Here is a 15,727-nt window from a genome sequence, read left to right as displayed (position 1 = left end):
TAATTCATGCAAAAACACACACCCTCACCCACTCACTCATAAACACAAAATATGAAATAATAATGGCAACAACAACAACAACAAAAAAAACAAAAAAAAAACACAACCAACCTACACCGTTCGACGTGCCTCCATAAACTTCCTCCATATCCAAAATGAGCCTTTCAAGGCAACCTGGGCCACCTTGTCACACAGCCTCCTTCTTTCTGTCCCACACACTCCCAGCCTAGCAAGAAATGCAGAAAAGGAATTGCCAATATACCCTCTACACCCCACCTCAAATGGCTGACACGAAACTCGCCAACCCTTCTCCCGGCACTCTGCCTCCAGCTCACTGTACTTTCCTCTCTTCCTCTCGTGCACCTCCTCCATGTTCTCTTCCCAAGGTACCGACAACTCCCCTAAGATGACCTGTCTTGTTGCACTTGACCAAATGACAATGTCAGGCCGCAACCTTGTCACACAGATATCCTCTGGGAATACCAATTGTGGCTTTCGGTCTGCCACCACCTGCCAATCACAAGCATCTGACAGCCCTCTTGCTTTCCACCTCCTCCTCTTTCCACCTCTTACCACTTGGCCCTCTTTGACAAACCACACCTCTAACCCCATCAGTCTCCTTCTCCACTCTTCTCTCTCTCGATCTCAGCACCCCTTGTTGCACCATCTGCACCACCACCACCAGCACCTGATCATGTCGCCACCTGTATCTTCCTGCTGCCAATGCTACTGAGCATGCACTCAGTGCATGCTGCACCGTTCCCACACCTCCACACAAATAACATCTCTCCTCCTGCAACAACCCCCACAATCTCAAGTTTACTGGTGACGGAAGCACATCATATGTTGCCCGCAACAGGAAATTCAACAATATTGGCTCCATCCTCCAAATCCCTTGCCATTTCAATATCCTCACTCGCACACCTTCCCACTTAGTCCAAGCACCTTGCTGTGCCTGACCGACTGCTTTCACATATCTCCCCTCCTCTTCCTTTCTTCTCACCTCCCTCACAACCATCTTCCTCCTCTCTTTCACACATGCCTTTCCCCATCGCTCATGCTTCATCCACCCCAAGCCATGCTTCCCGTGCTGTACCATCCCCACGACCTCCTCCTGTTGCAACTGCTCCTCCATCTCGTCCACCTCTGCTCTTGCATGCCACTTACGACTTCCCTTCTTCTCTGGGAGAGCATTCTTTACCACTGCATCACTTGAATCCCGCAACATCATGAACTCCCGCACCCTCACCACTTTAAACTCCTCGGTTAATGATGTCAAGGGAAACTGGAGTTTTCTACCCTGACCATAAAAGGCAATGTTCGTCAAACAGCGTGGCACTCCCAACCACCTCCTCACAAACCCACTCACCACAACCTCCATACTCTCTACATGCCCAATTGCAATATCATACATCATCAATGGCCACAAGACCCTGGTGTTGGGCTAGCGGCTAGGGTGCCGGCTTAGGATCCTAGGATCCTGGGTTCGAATCCCGGTCGATCGCTGAATTAACGCCAGGGGGGTTGACTCAGCCTGTCATCCTTCCAAGGTCGGCTAATTGAGTACCAGTTCACTGGTAATTCCCTGTTTGTCGTTAAAAGGCGGCAAAAATGGTTCATGTCAGGAAGGGCATCCGGCCGTAAAACATTGCTTCAAAAAGGGGACCAAAAACAACAACAACCACGGTTCCCGAAAAAGGCCAACCCCCGCTTTGCGGGGAAAAATGGCCTCTAAAGGTGGTTATATATATATATTTTTTTATCAATGGCCACAATACTCATGGCATCAAACCAAACTTCAAACACCATACCTTCAACTTACCTGGCAAACCACATCCATCAATCCTCTTCAAACCTCTGAAGGTTCAGAATTCAGCCATCTGAAGGCACTGTGTGTGTATGTATGTATGTATATATATATATATACGTATATATATATATATATATATATATATATATATATATATATATATATATATATATATATATATATATATATATTGAAGACCATAGAATTATAACCAGGCTAAGTCACATTTTATTTTTTTCCACGTTTTTCACGTTTTTCAAAATATTTTTCACGTTTTTCTAGAAATGACTAAAATGTGACTTAGCCTGGTTATAATTCTATGGTCTTCATATATATATATATATATATATATATATATATATATATATATATATATATATATATATATATATATATATATATATATATATATATATGTGTGTGTGTTCTAACATATTTATATATTTTAACATTTTTTTTTAAACATATTTATATATTTATTTATTTGTGCTTTATTCTTTAAGCCTTTAAGGGATTTATAGGATGCTATCATTACTTTGATAGGTACGTGAAGTGCTTGTGTGCATTTACCGCACTGTGGTTTTAAAGTGCGAACCCTTGGGAGCTCATGGAAGTGTAAACCTCCAGGCCGTAAATCCCTAAGACTTTGAGGTGAGATAGTAATGGAATGGAATTGAGGTAATAATGTATTTTTATTGTGACATTATGGAATGACTGTTGCTTCATGTTATGCGGCTTTTAAATTCCTGCAGATCTATTTATTGGCCTAAAAAGGACCATGGAGTCAGGACTTTATTGTTGAATCTGTCACAGGGATATCCTATTGACGCCTTAAGCTTAATGTGTGTTTGAACTTGTTGATATGTCCCATAACAGTTTTGATATTGCTTGAGTATTTTAGACGAAAGATAGATAACTGGGCCCTCGGATAATGCAGGCCAAAATAATGCCAAACTGTGTGTGATGCATGAAGCTGCAAAGAGTAAATTAAATCTCCATTTTATGAAAAGATTTAATCGACGTCAGCCCCCCTTCGCACCCCCATAAGCCATCCCCGTGCTGTCCGCCCTACTTCCTGGGCAACCACTTTATTTTAAAACCATTTGATTGTCTTACCTTTTCTTATGAAAAGGTTACCTTGCCCTATGGTTAAAATTTCCAAGTTTTCTGTAATGTACTTGCTAAAGACAGCTTGTCGGGTCTCGGAAAGACACGTGAGGATTGTCTACCCATGCAGGCAATTTTTGAGGATGAAAGCCATGTTCCTGGAAAGCGTGTGGCCCCACACTCCTTGTGCCTGCGACTTTCATTCCAAATTGGCAGAATTTGATATTGATATTCCAGGTGCTGTGAGGCAGAGCTTCGGGGAGAGTAACAAAATCAGACGAGATGCACTAACACCGCTCCGCCGTGGCACAGCTGGGATACGTTTGCTAATACATTGGTTCCCTGACTCATGAGTGCCACATGCATGTTTTCGGAGCCCTTATGAAGGTATCTTAGATGCCAGCACCAAGTACATCCACATGCTTCGCTTTTTGGGGTCTCGCCTTCATTCATCCGGTGTACATGCAAATTTCTGTGCAGCGTTGTCCCTTCATTGTCTTTAATTATAGAAAAATGCTTTGGATACTCCGCTTAGCAATGAGCAATGAGCATGGATAATGGTCCTTTTGATTTTTTTTTTATAATACCCATCTATAAAATAAAAAACTACCAAAAAACAAATAAAAAAACTAGACCCACATATAAAACTATGAACTTCGCCTGAGATGTTGAATGATTTAATAAGGTGAAGAAATGTTTAATTTAAAACCTTTACAAGACATTGTTGGGTTTCTTGCATATATTGTTTGTAGTTTTTGGAGAAAGTTTTAATAATCAAGTTCCACCTGTCCAGATTTTCAGGTTAATTCCGATTTTGTGGGGATTTGTAAGTATTGTCGTGCGACTCCGGTTAACACCAGAGACCGCGGATAGGCCTAAACGGTTTTATTCGGAGGCAACAACCAATACGGATTTTACTATGGTCGAGCGGGAGGAAGAAGGAAAATGGAAGGCTGCGGCAAAAGCGCTTACCTTGGTGAAAAGACAGCAGCTGCAGGGAAATTAATGCACGCGACACCGAATTAAAATGCACAAAAATAAAGATTTATTCACGGACCCGATAACAAGGAACGCGACGGTAATCAAATAAACTAAATCCTATATTTGGGATCCCACACACCGGACTCAACAACAGACACAGGAATGGATTAAAGGAAAAGAATTGTCTCATTGTGTAAAATGTAAAATGGTGCGTGCGGCCTTATCTGTCCCTCGTCTTGTCTTTGGCTGCCGTCCAACATGGCTCCGTTCGGCCCCGATGCACCCACGAGGTCCCTCACTCCAGCACCACAGCACCGAACACCGCTCCAAGCACATGAGCCAATGCCCGCGAGGTCCGTACACCACTCCAAGCTTCAGGAGCACCGATCACACACGACAGCCAGGGAAGGACATGCTGCAAGAGGAAGCTGCGCAAGCAAGAACCGCATGTGCTACGAACTGCTGGATCTCCAAGAGCACGAACCGCAAGAGAGAAAATGGCGTTCGGCGCTCCCTTAGATAACCTTCCCGCGGTGATGACGTCAGCCCAGGCACGCCACCCAATCAGTCCCCTCCACCGACTCGTTGGCTGGAGGTTCGCGCCTACCGCGACCACCCCAACACTCGTTCCCTTTCGCGTGGTCACAGCACGCGCTGCGCGAGGTGGCTGGGCCTGTCGGAGGTGTAACTGGCGGCGGCACCCCGAGCCGCCCCCCCCCCCCCCTTGCTGTTCGTCTTCCAAAGTCATGTCAGGGAATGGAGTTATGTAGTGTTGCACTGAGGACCTAACTACGTGTCTAAATGGGTGCATTGCCAAAAGGGACAAAGGTTTGGCTGACCAGATGAGACACATAGGGGCGTTATCTTTTAATCCCTACTCTATTTATCACTCGAACATCCTGGTATGTTCACAAGTATACATCTTAACCGACAAAACGCCTTCACATAAAACTTATTACAGGGTGGTTTCCTTACCGTGACAAGCGAAGCACGTTACCGATTCAGATATATCTGGCTCTATATATCACTACCCCACCGGACATAACACAGCCCCCCCCCCCCACCCGCCCTGGAACCGTAGCTCCTGCAAGGTTCACTGCAGGCGCTACCATTCCAGTCTTAACACTTACTTTCACACACTTAATTAACCTATGAAATAAATCAGGAGGGCTGTGGGAAGTGAGTCGGACTTCCTACCTGTGCTTCTTAACATGCTAATCCCCTTAACAATCATGCAAGTATATATGCACATTTTCTTTTTTGTTCCTGCGGAGGGAGGAAACAAACAACACACAAAAATCTACTTAACCACAAACCTTAGCCAACTTACAAAATTCCAAAACTCTATAAAACATTTGTACAACCCCGGTCTACAGACCGCGTCCCCCGGTGGATGCCACAAGACGCAACCTTACCTGCGGGGCCATCCCCAATGCGCCCCTAAATTTCCGCGGGCCCTGTCCAGGTGTTACAGGTTAGTGACATGGCTCGGTGGTTTTCGCCCTCATTCGTACAACACAAACCCCTTAACCACTCACTCATTCCAAAAATCATTACACTACACAAAAATCATTCCAAAGCACATCTTTCACCCCGCTGCAGGACCATGGCATTGATGTCATTCATGTGTGCATTCCTCAACTAGGCAGCGGGGAGGTCCCGCACATGTAAGATGGTGGGGGCGCTTCAGGCTGTGGTTCCCGCAGTCCCAAAATAAGTCAACCGACTTACAAGTTCATTGCCCCCCCCCCCCACCCCCTTTACCTCTTGGCCCCGTGACAGCCCAACAGCCCCTTTCCGCCATAACTTCGCCGGTGAGGGTCTCCACACACCAGGCTCCGTTGCCTCCTGCTGCCGTGCAGCTCCACAGGTCGCCGGGGGTCTCCTTTACCCCAGGGCGCCCAACCAGACCCTCCACCGATGAGCTCCAATTTCCAGATACTACTGGCTGCCAGGGGTAATTGCCGCAGAGGGGGGGCCACAGGCATCGCTCCTCAGAGCCTGATCTGTACCTGCGGACACACACACCTTCCCCACCCACAAGATCCCAAAACACATTTCCTCCCCCGCTGCCAATCCATTTTCAACACAACTCAGCACAATTCCAAGCAGATATCACAAAAAGATGTTACAAGAGTTTTGCCATGGCCTGCCACATGTGAAATCCCATTCACATTGAACCAATACAAATCCATTTCCAACACAATAATCATCACTCACTCATTTCCTCCAACCTCACGACCACATGAAAACACATAACCACAACACTAACACAAACGCCACCCACAAGACTCTGTGGCACACATTCCAATCCCCTCACCGGCCATGTCATCACTCTCACCCGCCTCCCAACTCCAAATTACATGTTCCCAATTTAACAAGCAAGTCCTGAAGCCTAGGACAGTAAACCATCAAGGCCTTAACTCTACCTTGATGTACAGGTACCTTCCGGTTGGTCAAGTCCAAAGTGCCATCCACCCTCAAAATCCCAAAATTTATGCTTGAGCCTATCAAATTTCACCAAATTTCTCTTTTCTCCCCACTATACTGGCAGGTATGTGGGTCCGCATCCAACGGTGATTATCACTACACAACTACCTGTGGCCACGACAGCTCTGCACCTCTACTGTGCAAGGGTCATCGGGACAGGGTGAGCAGTCAAAACGCCAACATGGCCCATGAGTGTCCATAAGGGTGCGACCCACCATCCATGCTTCGGCCCCCCTGCGAGGAACACAGCTGCACCAGCCCCAGCTGGCCAATGTGGTGAGCACCTGCTGCCACAACAAACCCTACCGCACACACAACCTCGGCCCTGGGGGAGACGGTCGCAGTGCGTGGCATTCCCCTCACATCATCTACGCTGCCCTCGTCCCCCAGTCCACAGAACCGCAGCCCCCCAGTGTTCACCCGCACTTGACCACACCAAGGTCCAGTCGACAGCCATGCTCCACCAGGAGACTCACCCAGAAGACATGGTCCACACACCTCGGACACCCATAGCACCACGTTGACCCTCAGACTACCCAACTACATCCCCATGACTCCGCATCCCAAATATCAGCACAGTCGCCCCCACAACCAGTTGAAGCTGTGTCCTGCTACCCTATCAATTTTATCACAGCCTCCAACACTTTGGTCTAACACACCTGGATCAATAATGGCATCACTATACAGTGTCCACCATTTCTCTTCACAAAATTCACCCTTAAATTTATGCCTAACCCTCAGATTACCCGTGCCAAACATTTTTCACATTTCACTAATCTCAACCAAAGAAAGATGCTTTGCCATACACATGCCAGCCGAGCATGGCCCATATGCTCGGCACGTTACACATCTCCCGATTCAACACTCCCATGGCTCTCTTCCCAAACCGAGAGTCCATAAATCATAACGAGACATCTGTGGAAGGTCACTCTCACACCATCACGTTCCACAGATGCCCCAATGGTTGTCCGGCAGGCTATCTCCGTCCCTGTCCATTCGTTTTGACCCGCGTCCATAGCCCAGCACGGCATGGCAGGTCACCACATGCCGGCTGTCCCAGAGTCTCAGGAGGAGGGTGTCAGGCTGCATGCCCGGGTGGTCACTACATCAGGCCCAAGTTGGCCGTCTGCAGTGCCACCACCAAAGCACGACCCACAACACCTCCCCCTAGTGGTCCTCAATATTTGCCATCCCAGGCTTGAGAAACCACCTCGGACCCCCTGGAGGTCTTAACCCCCACCAGGGTCCAGTGACCCTGTCGGCCAGAGCCACACGCCCGGCCGGTACCCCGACGGACAAGGGACGCCACACTCCACCAGACCCCCCGTGAGGCCCAGGTCGTACCATGCCACCCATGGCTGCACCCCACGTCCAAATCGCGCCAGCACTGCCCCCCAGCTGGCTGGCATACCAAAATTGACAAAGGGGCAAATTTTGCCCGAGGCCATCACCCATGACCTCCCCTGGTCCAAATCCCGCAGCCCGGGGACAAACTCCCTCATGGCTGCTCCAAATCAATTTCCCATTTTAATTTTCTTTTAGATTTTCTTTTTAAAATTTTGGCCCCAGGTGTCCAATCACCACAGCTGCAGGTAACAACCTCTATCACAGGTTGTTCTCCTCCTCCCCCCCCCCCCCCCACCCTGCAGCTGTTCCACATTCCCTACGGGGACCAAATCTTCAGAGGCTCGATCTCCCGACTCATCTCCAAGGTCCAAATCCAGCTCAGAGCCAACACACTCCCCCAACTGGTCATTCAATTTCGGAGCCTCCTTTTCCCAATTGTTCTGCACGGTGAGGGTCCCCTCGGGCATTCCAACCTCCTCCTCGGACCGACTCACCTCCTCCCCCAAGCTCCTTTGAGCCTGGTCAACCTTGTCCTCCATGGGACTGTCCCAGGTCCCCAGCCGCTGAATCACATCATCCTAATCATCATCCCCCATCAATTCCGGATCCGACAGGTCTTGATCAATAAATACATGGTCCGGCTCCATCACACGGACCCCCAATAACTCTACCCCCTGTTGCACTGCACAACCGCCCTCGTGCTGCACCATTCCGAATTCATCCCCTGTTGAGGTGTTGTGGCATCCAGCCGGTCCCGATAAACCTCCAGGCCACAATGTGGGAAACATTCCCCAGTACAATTTTGACATTCCCAATTTCCTTTTCCCATTCACCTGTGGACACGCCCCATTTACTCCCATTGCCATTCCTGGTGCAATTCCCTGCTCGTGAGCCCCAACGGCGCCAAATCTCCTCATTCCTCCTTTTAGTTCATTCCCCCGGGACTCAATTTTGTTATTCAATCCCTCAATTTTTTCGGTTTGAGCATTCATATCATTCCTTCTTTCCCTCATGTTGTTATTCATTTGCTCGTTCATTCCCTTCTTCTCGTCCTTCATTTCTTTATTCTGAGCATCCATTTTATCGTTCAATCCTCCCAGTTGGTCCCCAATGAATTGCATTAGGGCCTGGTTGTCTCTGGAGGCCGTCCCTGCGGCGGGGGAAGTTCCAAAACTACCCTCTGGCTCTACCCCCACTACTTCCGACTCACTCCCTCTGCTTCCCGCATCTTCCATCCTTCCCTCCTCCATATCGCTCACCTTCTCCTCCGTCGAGAGAAGATCTCTACCCGGCGCGGCTTTTTATCTCAAAAACAGAATTTAAATTTCCTGAAGACGCGATATAGCGCTTCGTATGCCCAATCGACTATATAAAATTTTCGCCTCACCATAGAAACATTTTGCGTTCAAATTCTCCACTCTGACACCAATTCTTTTTTTTTCTTTTTCTTTTTTGTTAGAGTTCAATCCCACTCCTGACACCAGTTGTCGTGCGACTCCGGTTAACACCAGAGATCGGGGATAGGCCAAAACGGTTTTATTCGGAGGCAACAACCAATACGGATTTTACTATGGTCGCGCGGGAGGAAGAAGAAAAATGGAAGGCTGTGGCAAAAGCGCTTACCTTGGTGAAACGATGGCAGCTGCAGGGAAATTAATGCACGCGACACCGAATTAAAATGTACAAAAATAAAGATTTATTCACGGACCCGATAACAAGGAACGCGACGGTAATCAAATAAACTAAATCCGAAATTTTGGATCCCACACACCGGACTCAACAACAGACACAGGAATGGATTAAAGGAAAAGAATTGTCTCGTCGTGTAAAATGTAAAATGGTGCGTGCGGCCTTATCTGTCCCTCGTCTTGTCTTTGGCTGCCGTCCAACACGGCTCCGTTCGGCCCCGATGCACCCATGAGGTCCCTTGTTCCAGCACCACAGCACCGAACACCGCTCCAAGCACACGCAGATGGCGAGCCAACGCCCGCGAAGTCCGTACACCACTCCAAGCTTCAGGAGCACCGATCACACACGACAGCCAGCGAAGGACGTTCTGCAAGAGGACGCTGCGCAAGCAAGAACCGCATGTGCTAAGAAATGCTGGATCTCCAAGAGCACAAGCCGCAAGAGAAAATGGCGTTCGGCACTCCCTTAAATAACCTTCCCGCGGTGATGACGTCAGCCCTGGCGTGCCACCCAATCAGTGCCCTCCACCGACTCGTTGGCTGGAGGTTCGCGCCTACCGCGCCACCCCAACACTCGTTCCCTGTAGCATGGTCATAGCGCGTGCTACCCAAGGTGGCTGGGCCTGTCGGAGGTGTAACTGGCGGCGGCGCCCCTCCCCCCTCCCCCCTCCCCCTTGCCTGTTCGTCTTCCAAAGTCATGTCAGGGAAGGGAGTTATTTAGTGTTGCACTAAGGACCTAACTACGTGTCTAAATGGGTGCATTGCCAAAAGGGACAAAGGTTTGGCTGACCAGGTGCGACACATAGGGGCGTTATCTTTTAATCCCTACTCTATTTATCACTCGAACATCCTGGTATGTTCACAAGTATACATCTTAACCGACAAAACGCCTACACATGAAACTTATTACAGGGTGGTTTCCTTACCGCGACAAGCGAAGCACGTTAGCTATTTAGATCTATCTGGCTCTACATATCACTACCCCACCTGACATAACAGTATTTACTTTTTTGAAAAGTTTGAGTCTCTGAATCTGAAAACCAATGTTTCCATTTGATTTGAATTTTTATTTTCCAATCAAATCAAATTGTAAATAAAAAAAATTGGTCTTAGTCTTGTTAGGGTTAGGATTGGGGTTGGTGGATAGGGTTAGGCTTAGGCTTAGGGTTAGGGTTAGGCTTAGGGTTAGGGTTGGTGGATAGGGTTAGGGTTTAGGGTTAGGCTTAGTGTTTGGGTTAGCGTTAGGGTTAGGCTTATGGTTAGGGTTAACGTTGGGGTTGGGGTTGGTGGATAGGCTGATTATGATGATTATGATGATGATGATGATAATGATGAATGTTTCACCATAAAAAAATCATTTATCTCTCCCTAGCGGTTATAATGCACTCCTGAAACGCGCAAGGTGTGATGACGTGCACAAAAACATTTTGCTGATGCATTGAAGATATTATCTAAATTCATTGTGGATGGAGAATTGGAAACCATTTTTGTCCATTATATAACGCTCCTGCTGATTATTGTTATTATTATTAAGTCATTTCTCCGAAATAACCTCGTATAATGCTTCCCAGTGTCTAGCCGTTCGTATAGACGGACGGACGGACAGATGTTTGATGTCCGTACGCCCGTTAACATTTTGACTACAACATTTTCTCCTCAGAAATTACCCGACTGATATGGACCAAATTTGGTTTGATGCATCAGGCCAGCCAGGTCTCATGGGGTTGTGCTCCCCATCGGGATGTGCTCACACTAAAGGAGATAGAAGGGGGTTTTGTCCCAAATATTGGTATTTAATTAAAAAATCTTCTTCTCAGAAACCGCCAGACAGATCAAGATCAAACTTGCCACGAGGCATCGGGACCATTCCCTAACCTTACGTTGTGTTCCTCATGGTCTTAACTCCCCATAAAGGGGGGCCACGCACCCCGTCCTTGAATGCCTCATTTTCACTAAAACATCTTCTCCACAACTACCTGTGTGATAGGGACCAAATTTGGTACAATGCATCAGGACAGTAAGGTCTCATGGCGTTGTGCTCCCCATCCGGATCCGACCATTTAAAGGGGGGAAAAGAGAGGTTTTGCTCCAAAGGGGGGTTTCACCTTTCAGGTAATTTATTTAAAAAATATTTTCAGAAACCATGGGGAAATAACCATCAGTCCCCCACGGGGCTACATTGTAAAAATTATTTACCCTCCCCCTATAGGATAGCGGAAACCTGGTTAGGGTTTGTTTCTATAATAAGTGTCCTCAATTTTTAATGGTACCTTAGACTTCCGTAGACGCCAAGGTGTGCTAAACCACGACTTAGGTTTTTTTGTTTGTTTTTCTTCTTCTTCTTCCTGCACTCCCAATTTCCAAGCTGTATCAATGTCCGAGCGGTATGTCGGGGCCAGCTGAGACTTTCGGAATGAAAATTTCCATCAATAATGGGAATACAAAATAAGTGGGGTTGACATATTTTTACCTTGACCTAATTAATATTAAGGTCATGACCTAATTATAGACAGTTTAACATTTTTCGCAAATACTTCACCAAGGCTTGTCTGATCGGAATGAAATTTCCCTCCAGAGATAGCCGAGAGCAGGAAGCATTTACTCTCATTGTACATCATATTCCGCAGGGTTAAAGGTCAAGGTGAAAAGTCTGCCTGAAAAATGCATTTTTTTGTCATTGCTCAATTTTGGCGATGAAGAATCTCAAAGACCGCTTGACCTTCCAAGATGTTCTTGCATCATAAATCATAATACTGTACCCACCTGCATTGAAGTTGTGCACCTGATATTTGATTTGTGTCCTTGACCTACTTTTTCAGATTGTGACCTAATTAACAAAAAACACATTTTTGATATCTTGAACAATTTTCTTTCAATTTGATGATGTTGAGTTTTATGGATAGATTGTAGATGATGATACATTGGCTTTATGTGCACTCTATCCCTAAATGTTGAAGGTCAAGGTCATACGGCGGTCCGAAAAGGACGCTACCATCATCGGATCATAGGCGCGGGGAAAGGATTACCATTGGCAATATCTACTTGATATTATTATTATTATTATTACTAGCAACGGGACCCACCCTATGGGCGGAGCTTCAATTGGGAGGCCCAAATGAAAAGGCAAAATATCAGAAATTGAAGGCTTTTTTAAACTCAACTGGACTATGTCCAGCTGAGTTTTTGTCGACACCCAGTGTCCATCGTCCGTCCGTCTGTCTGTCTGTCTGTCTGTCTGTCGTCTGTAAACAATCCGACGTCTATGCTCTAAAAGTCACAAATATTGATGAAGTTTGATGAAACTTGTTATGCAGCATCTTTAAGACATAAACTAGTTTGGGATTGCATTTGGGCATTGCACGCCCAAAAATGGGCGCGGCAGGGTGGCCATATTGAAAACAATTTTTGTCATATATTTTTAGCACATATAAACTATATACAGACTTGGCATTTAATATGGAATATTTTTTTTTCTTGACTTGGGTTTACTTTCTTAATTCAGTATATCAATCTGGTGAGTTTCTTTTACACTTCGGTGATTTATTTGTTAAAAGAACCATGTCACTGATTGTCTATCGCAGCAAGAAGTCAACAACAGGATTATATCACAGGTGGCGTGGCAAAATGTACGGACAGGTGTATTTGATGATTGGCTTCACAGTCGGGTATACAAGGGTTGTTGCGTTCTGTATTAGTGGAAAACAACTGCTGCACGTCTCCAAAAGTTATTGCCGCTTCCTCTGGAGATGGTCCGTCAACTCGACAATGCTGTTTGTCATGGAGTAGTGGCTTTACGAAATTACGGCATGAAACAGCGTGCTATTGCTCGGCAGTATCACCTCACTCAAGGTCAGGTGTCAAGGATCCTGAAACGAAATGCTCAGAGGGGTGTCCCTACTCCAATACCGAGGCCAGAATGTCCCTGCAGAACCACAAGGAGGGATGATCGCCAGCTGCACCGGTTAGTCCGCAATGGCCATACCAAGTCAGCTAATCGGCTTAGGGCTGAGTGGCAGCAACTGACAAATGTGCCTGTATCCAGAAGGCTAGTCAACCAACGACTGGTTCAAGCAGGCTATCGTGCCAGGTGTCCCCGGAGAAAGCCATGCCTGACCAGACAACACCACCAGCGCTGATTGCAGTGGGCCAGAGAGCACCGTCAATGGCAGCCAGGACACTGGAATCACGTGATCTTCAATGACGAGTCTAGATTTCTGGTCTATCGTCAAGATGGCCGCGTCCGATAGCGCAGACAAGTGCATGAAGCCTACAACAAAGATTGTGTAGTGCCAAGAGTCCAAGCTGGAGGTGGTGGGTTGACCGTTTGGGCTGCTTTTCATGCAGGGGGCAAAACTGACCTGGTTGTTCTGAATGGAAACCTGAACCAGTTCAAGTACAGGGCCATTCTGGAAGAAACATTGCTTCCATTTGCTCGTGCAGGCTTTTGAGGAAACTTTGTCTTCCAAGATGATAATGCACGGCCTCATCGTGCTCGCATGATCCAACACTTTCTTGCTGACCATGGTGTAGAGCATATGGAGTGGCCTGCCATGTCCCCGGATATGAATCCGATGGAGAACTTGTGGGCAGAATTAACGCGTCAAATCGACCACTTGGACCAGCAGCCGACCTCTGTGTGTGAATTGCAGCAGGCTATTGTCACTGCATGGCAAGCGATTCCTGTCCAAACCTTGGCAAATCTCGTGAACAGCATGCCTCAACGTGTACGTGCTCTCCTGAATGCTCGTGGGGGTTACAAGATGTACTGAACTGTAATTTTACTGTCCGTAATCCCAGTCGTAAATTAAATTTTGTTTTTGTTAAAAAAAATTTTGGCTAATGTGCAAAATAAAGAGATACTTCTGGAAAACGCACAGAAGTTTAACACAGTACTGTCCATGAATTGAGATCGATATCAGTTTACATCACTTTCAAGGATCAATTTATTTGTTTCGAAATGTCAAATGTGGTTTTTGTTTCTTTTAAAGGTCACATTAACAAAATCTAGAATAATTTCAACATAATTCCAATGAACTTTTGGTTCTAAGTCATCTTGAAAAGTAAGTTCACCCCCCAAAAAAAATATTCCATATTAAATGGCAAGTCTGTCGTTTGTGGTTCTTTTATGCATATTCTAATCATATTGCTATAGACCAGTTGAGTTCAGGTTCCCTGGAACTTCTCTAGTTTATTTTGAACGATTCATATCAACGTCCGTTGAATCATATCACACGCAAATCATCAAAATCTAAACAGTACATGGCGCCCATTTTGAAAAAAGATTGAATTCTGCAAAACGGAAGCGGCCGCTGCATGTCTTTCTCAGTCGCACGTTTATGTGTGAAGAGTGCGCGCCGAATCTGTAACACGGAAGCGGCCGCGACACCTGTTTCTCAGTCGCTTTGCACACGCTGCCATGTTACTTCGGAGCCGCACGTTTATGGAGGAAGAGTTCGTCAGGAGTCGATGTACTCTCTCCTGGTACGTAGAATAAACAGTATTTGTAGAATTTCAACAAAAGCCACATCACTTCATATCGTTAAATATTATTCCATTGTGTTTGGAAAAACTGGAAAATTGGAAAACTTGGAAAAATTGGGAAAAAATTGAAAAAACAACATAGCCTGTTTTACTCCAAGGGGTCTCAGGATTACCCACCCAAAATATCGTTGCGATCGGTTCAGCCGTTTTTGCGGTACCTTTGAACAGACGGATGGACATTTGGTGAATTATAGTAAGATTGTTGTTATTATTATTATTATCAGCATTGTCTTGGTGATCTATGATTTTTCTTTATCTTCAGCTGTACATCCAGACTACGACCTTGACCATCTCTATGAGTCTCAGCGCCACAGTGGCCCTCGGAATGCTCTTCTTTCCCAAGGTGTACATCATTCTTCTGCACCCCGAGCAGAACGTGCAAAAGCGCAAGCGCAGCTTCAAGGCCGTGGTCACGGCGGCCACCATGTCACAGAAGCTGTCACACAAGGCAAGCGAGCGGCCGAACGGGCAGGCCAAGACGGAACTGTGCGAGAACACAGAGATCAACAGTAAGTGAATTAACGAGACTTGTTCAATGGTGACGTCTTCATCTTTGTATGTGCTGCAACTCACACCAAAAGTCCCTGTGGCTTTTCTACCTGCAGCACTAATTGCTTCCAAAATTTCGAAATTGATGAGCTGATAAAAACGGAAAGAATTGCTGTCCTCGCTGGTACAAAGGCTTTGTGACTTAATGAAACATATTATTGCGTCATGGGACCTGGCAGAACACGCCAATGCACACCTGCTCCTTTCCGAGCCG

The 15,727-nt window shown here is 46.5% G+C and overlaps 1 protein-coding gene across 1 annotated transcript in view; it reads left to right on the top strand.

Moving 5' to 3' along the window:
• LOC137425664 (metabotropic glutamate receptor 8) overlaps positions 1-15,481 on the top strand; it is a 574,551-nt gene extending 559,070 nt beyond the window's left edge. The window contains exon 10 of the mRNA XM_078776933.1: positions 15,227-15,481. Coding sequence (XP_078633059.1) covers positions 15,227-15,481 — 255 coding nt within the window. The remainder of the gene's footprint in view (positions 1-15,226) is intronic.
• Positions 15,482-15,727: the final 246 nt, after the last annotated feature.

This window comes from Myxine glutinosa, chromosome 4 (assembly GCF_964187855.1).
Source record: "Myxine glutinosa chromosome 4, kmMyxGlut1.1, whole genome shotgun sequence".
NCBI classification, from domain to species: domain Eukaryota; kingdom Metazoa; phylum Chordata; class Myxini; order Myxiniformes; family Myxinidae; genus Myxine; species Myxine glutinosa.
This window is presented reverse-complemented; position numbering and strand designations above follow the sequence as displayed.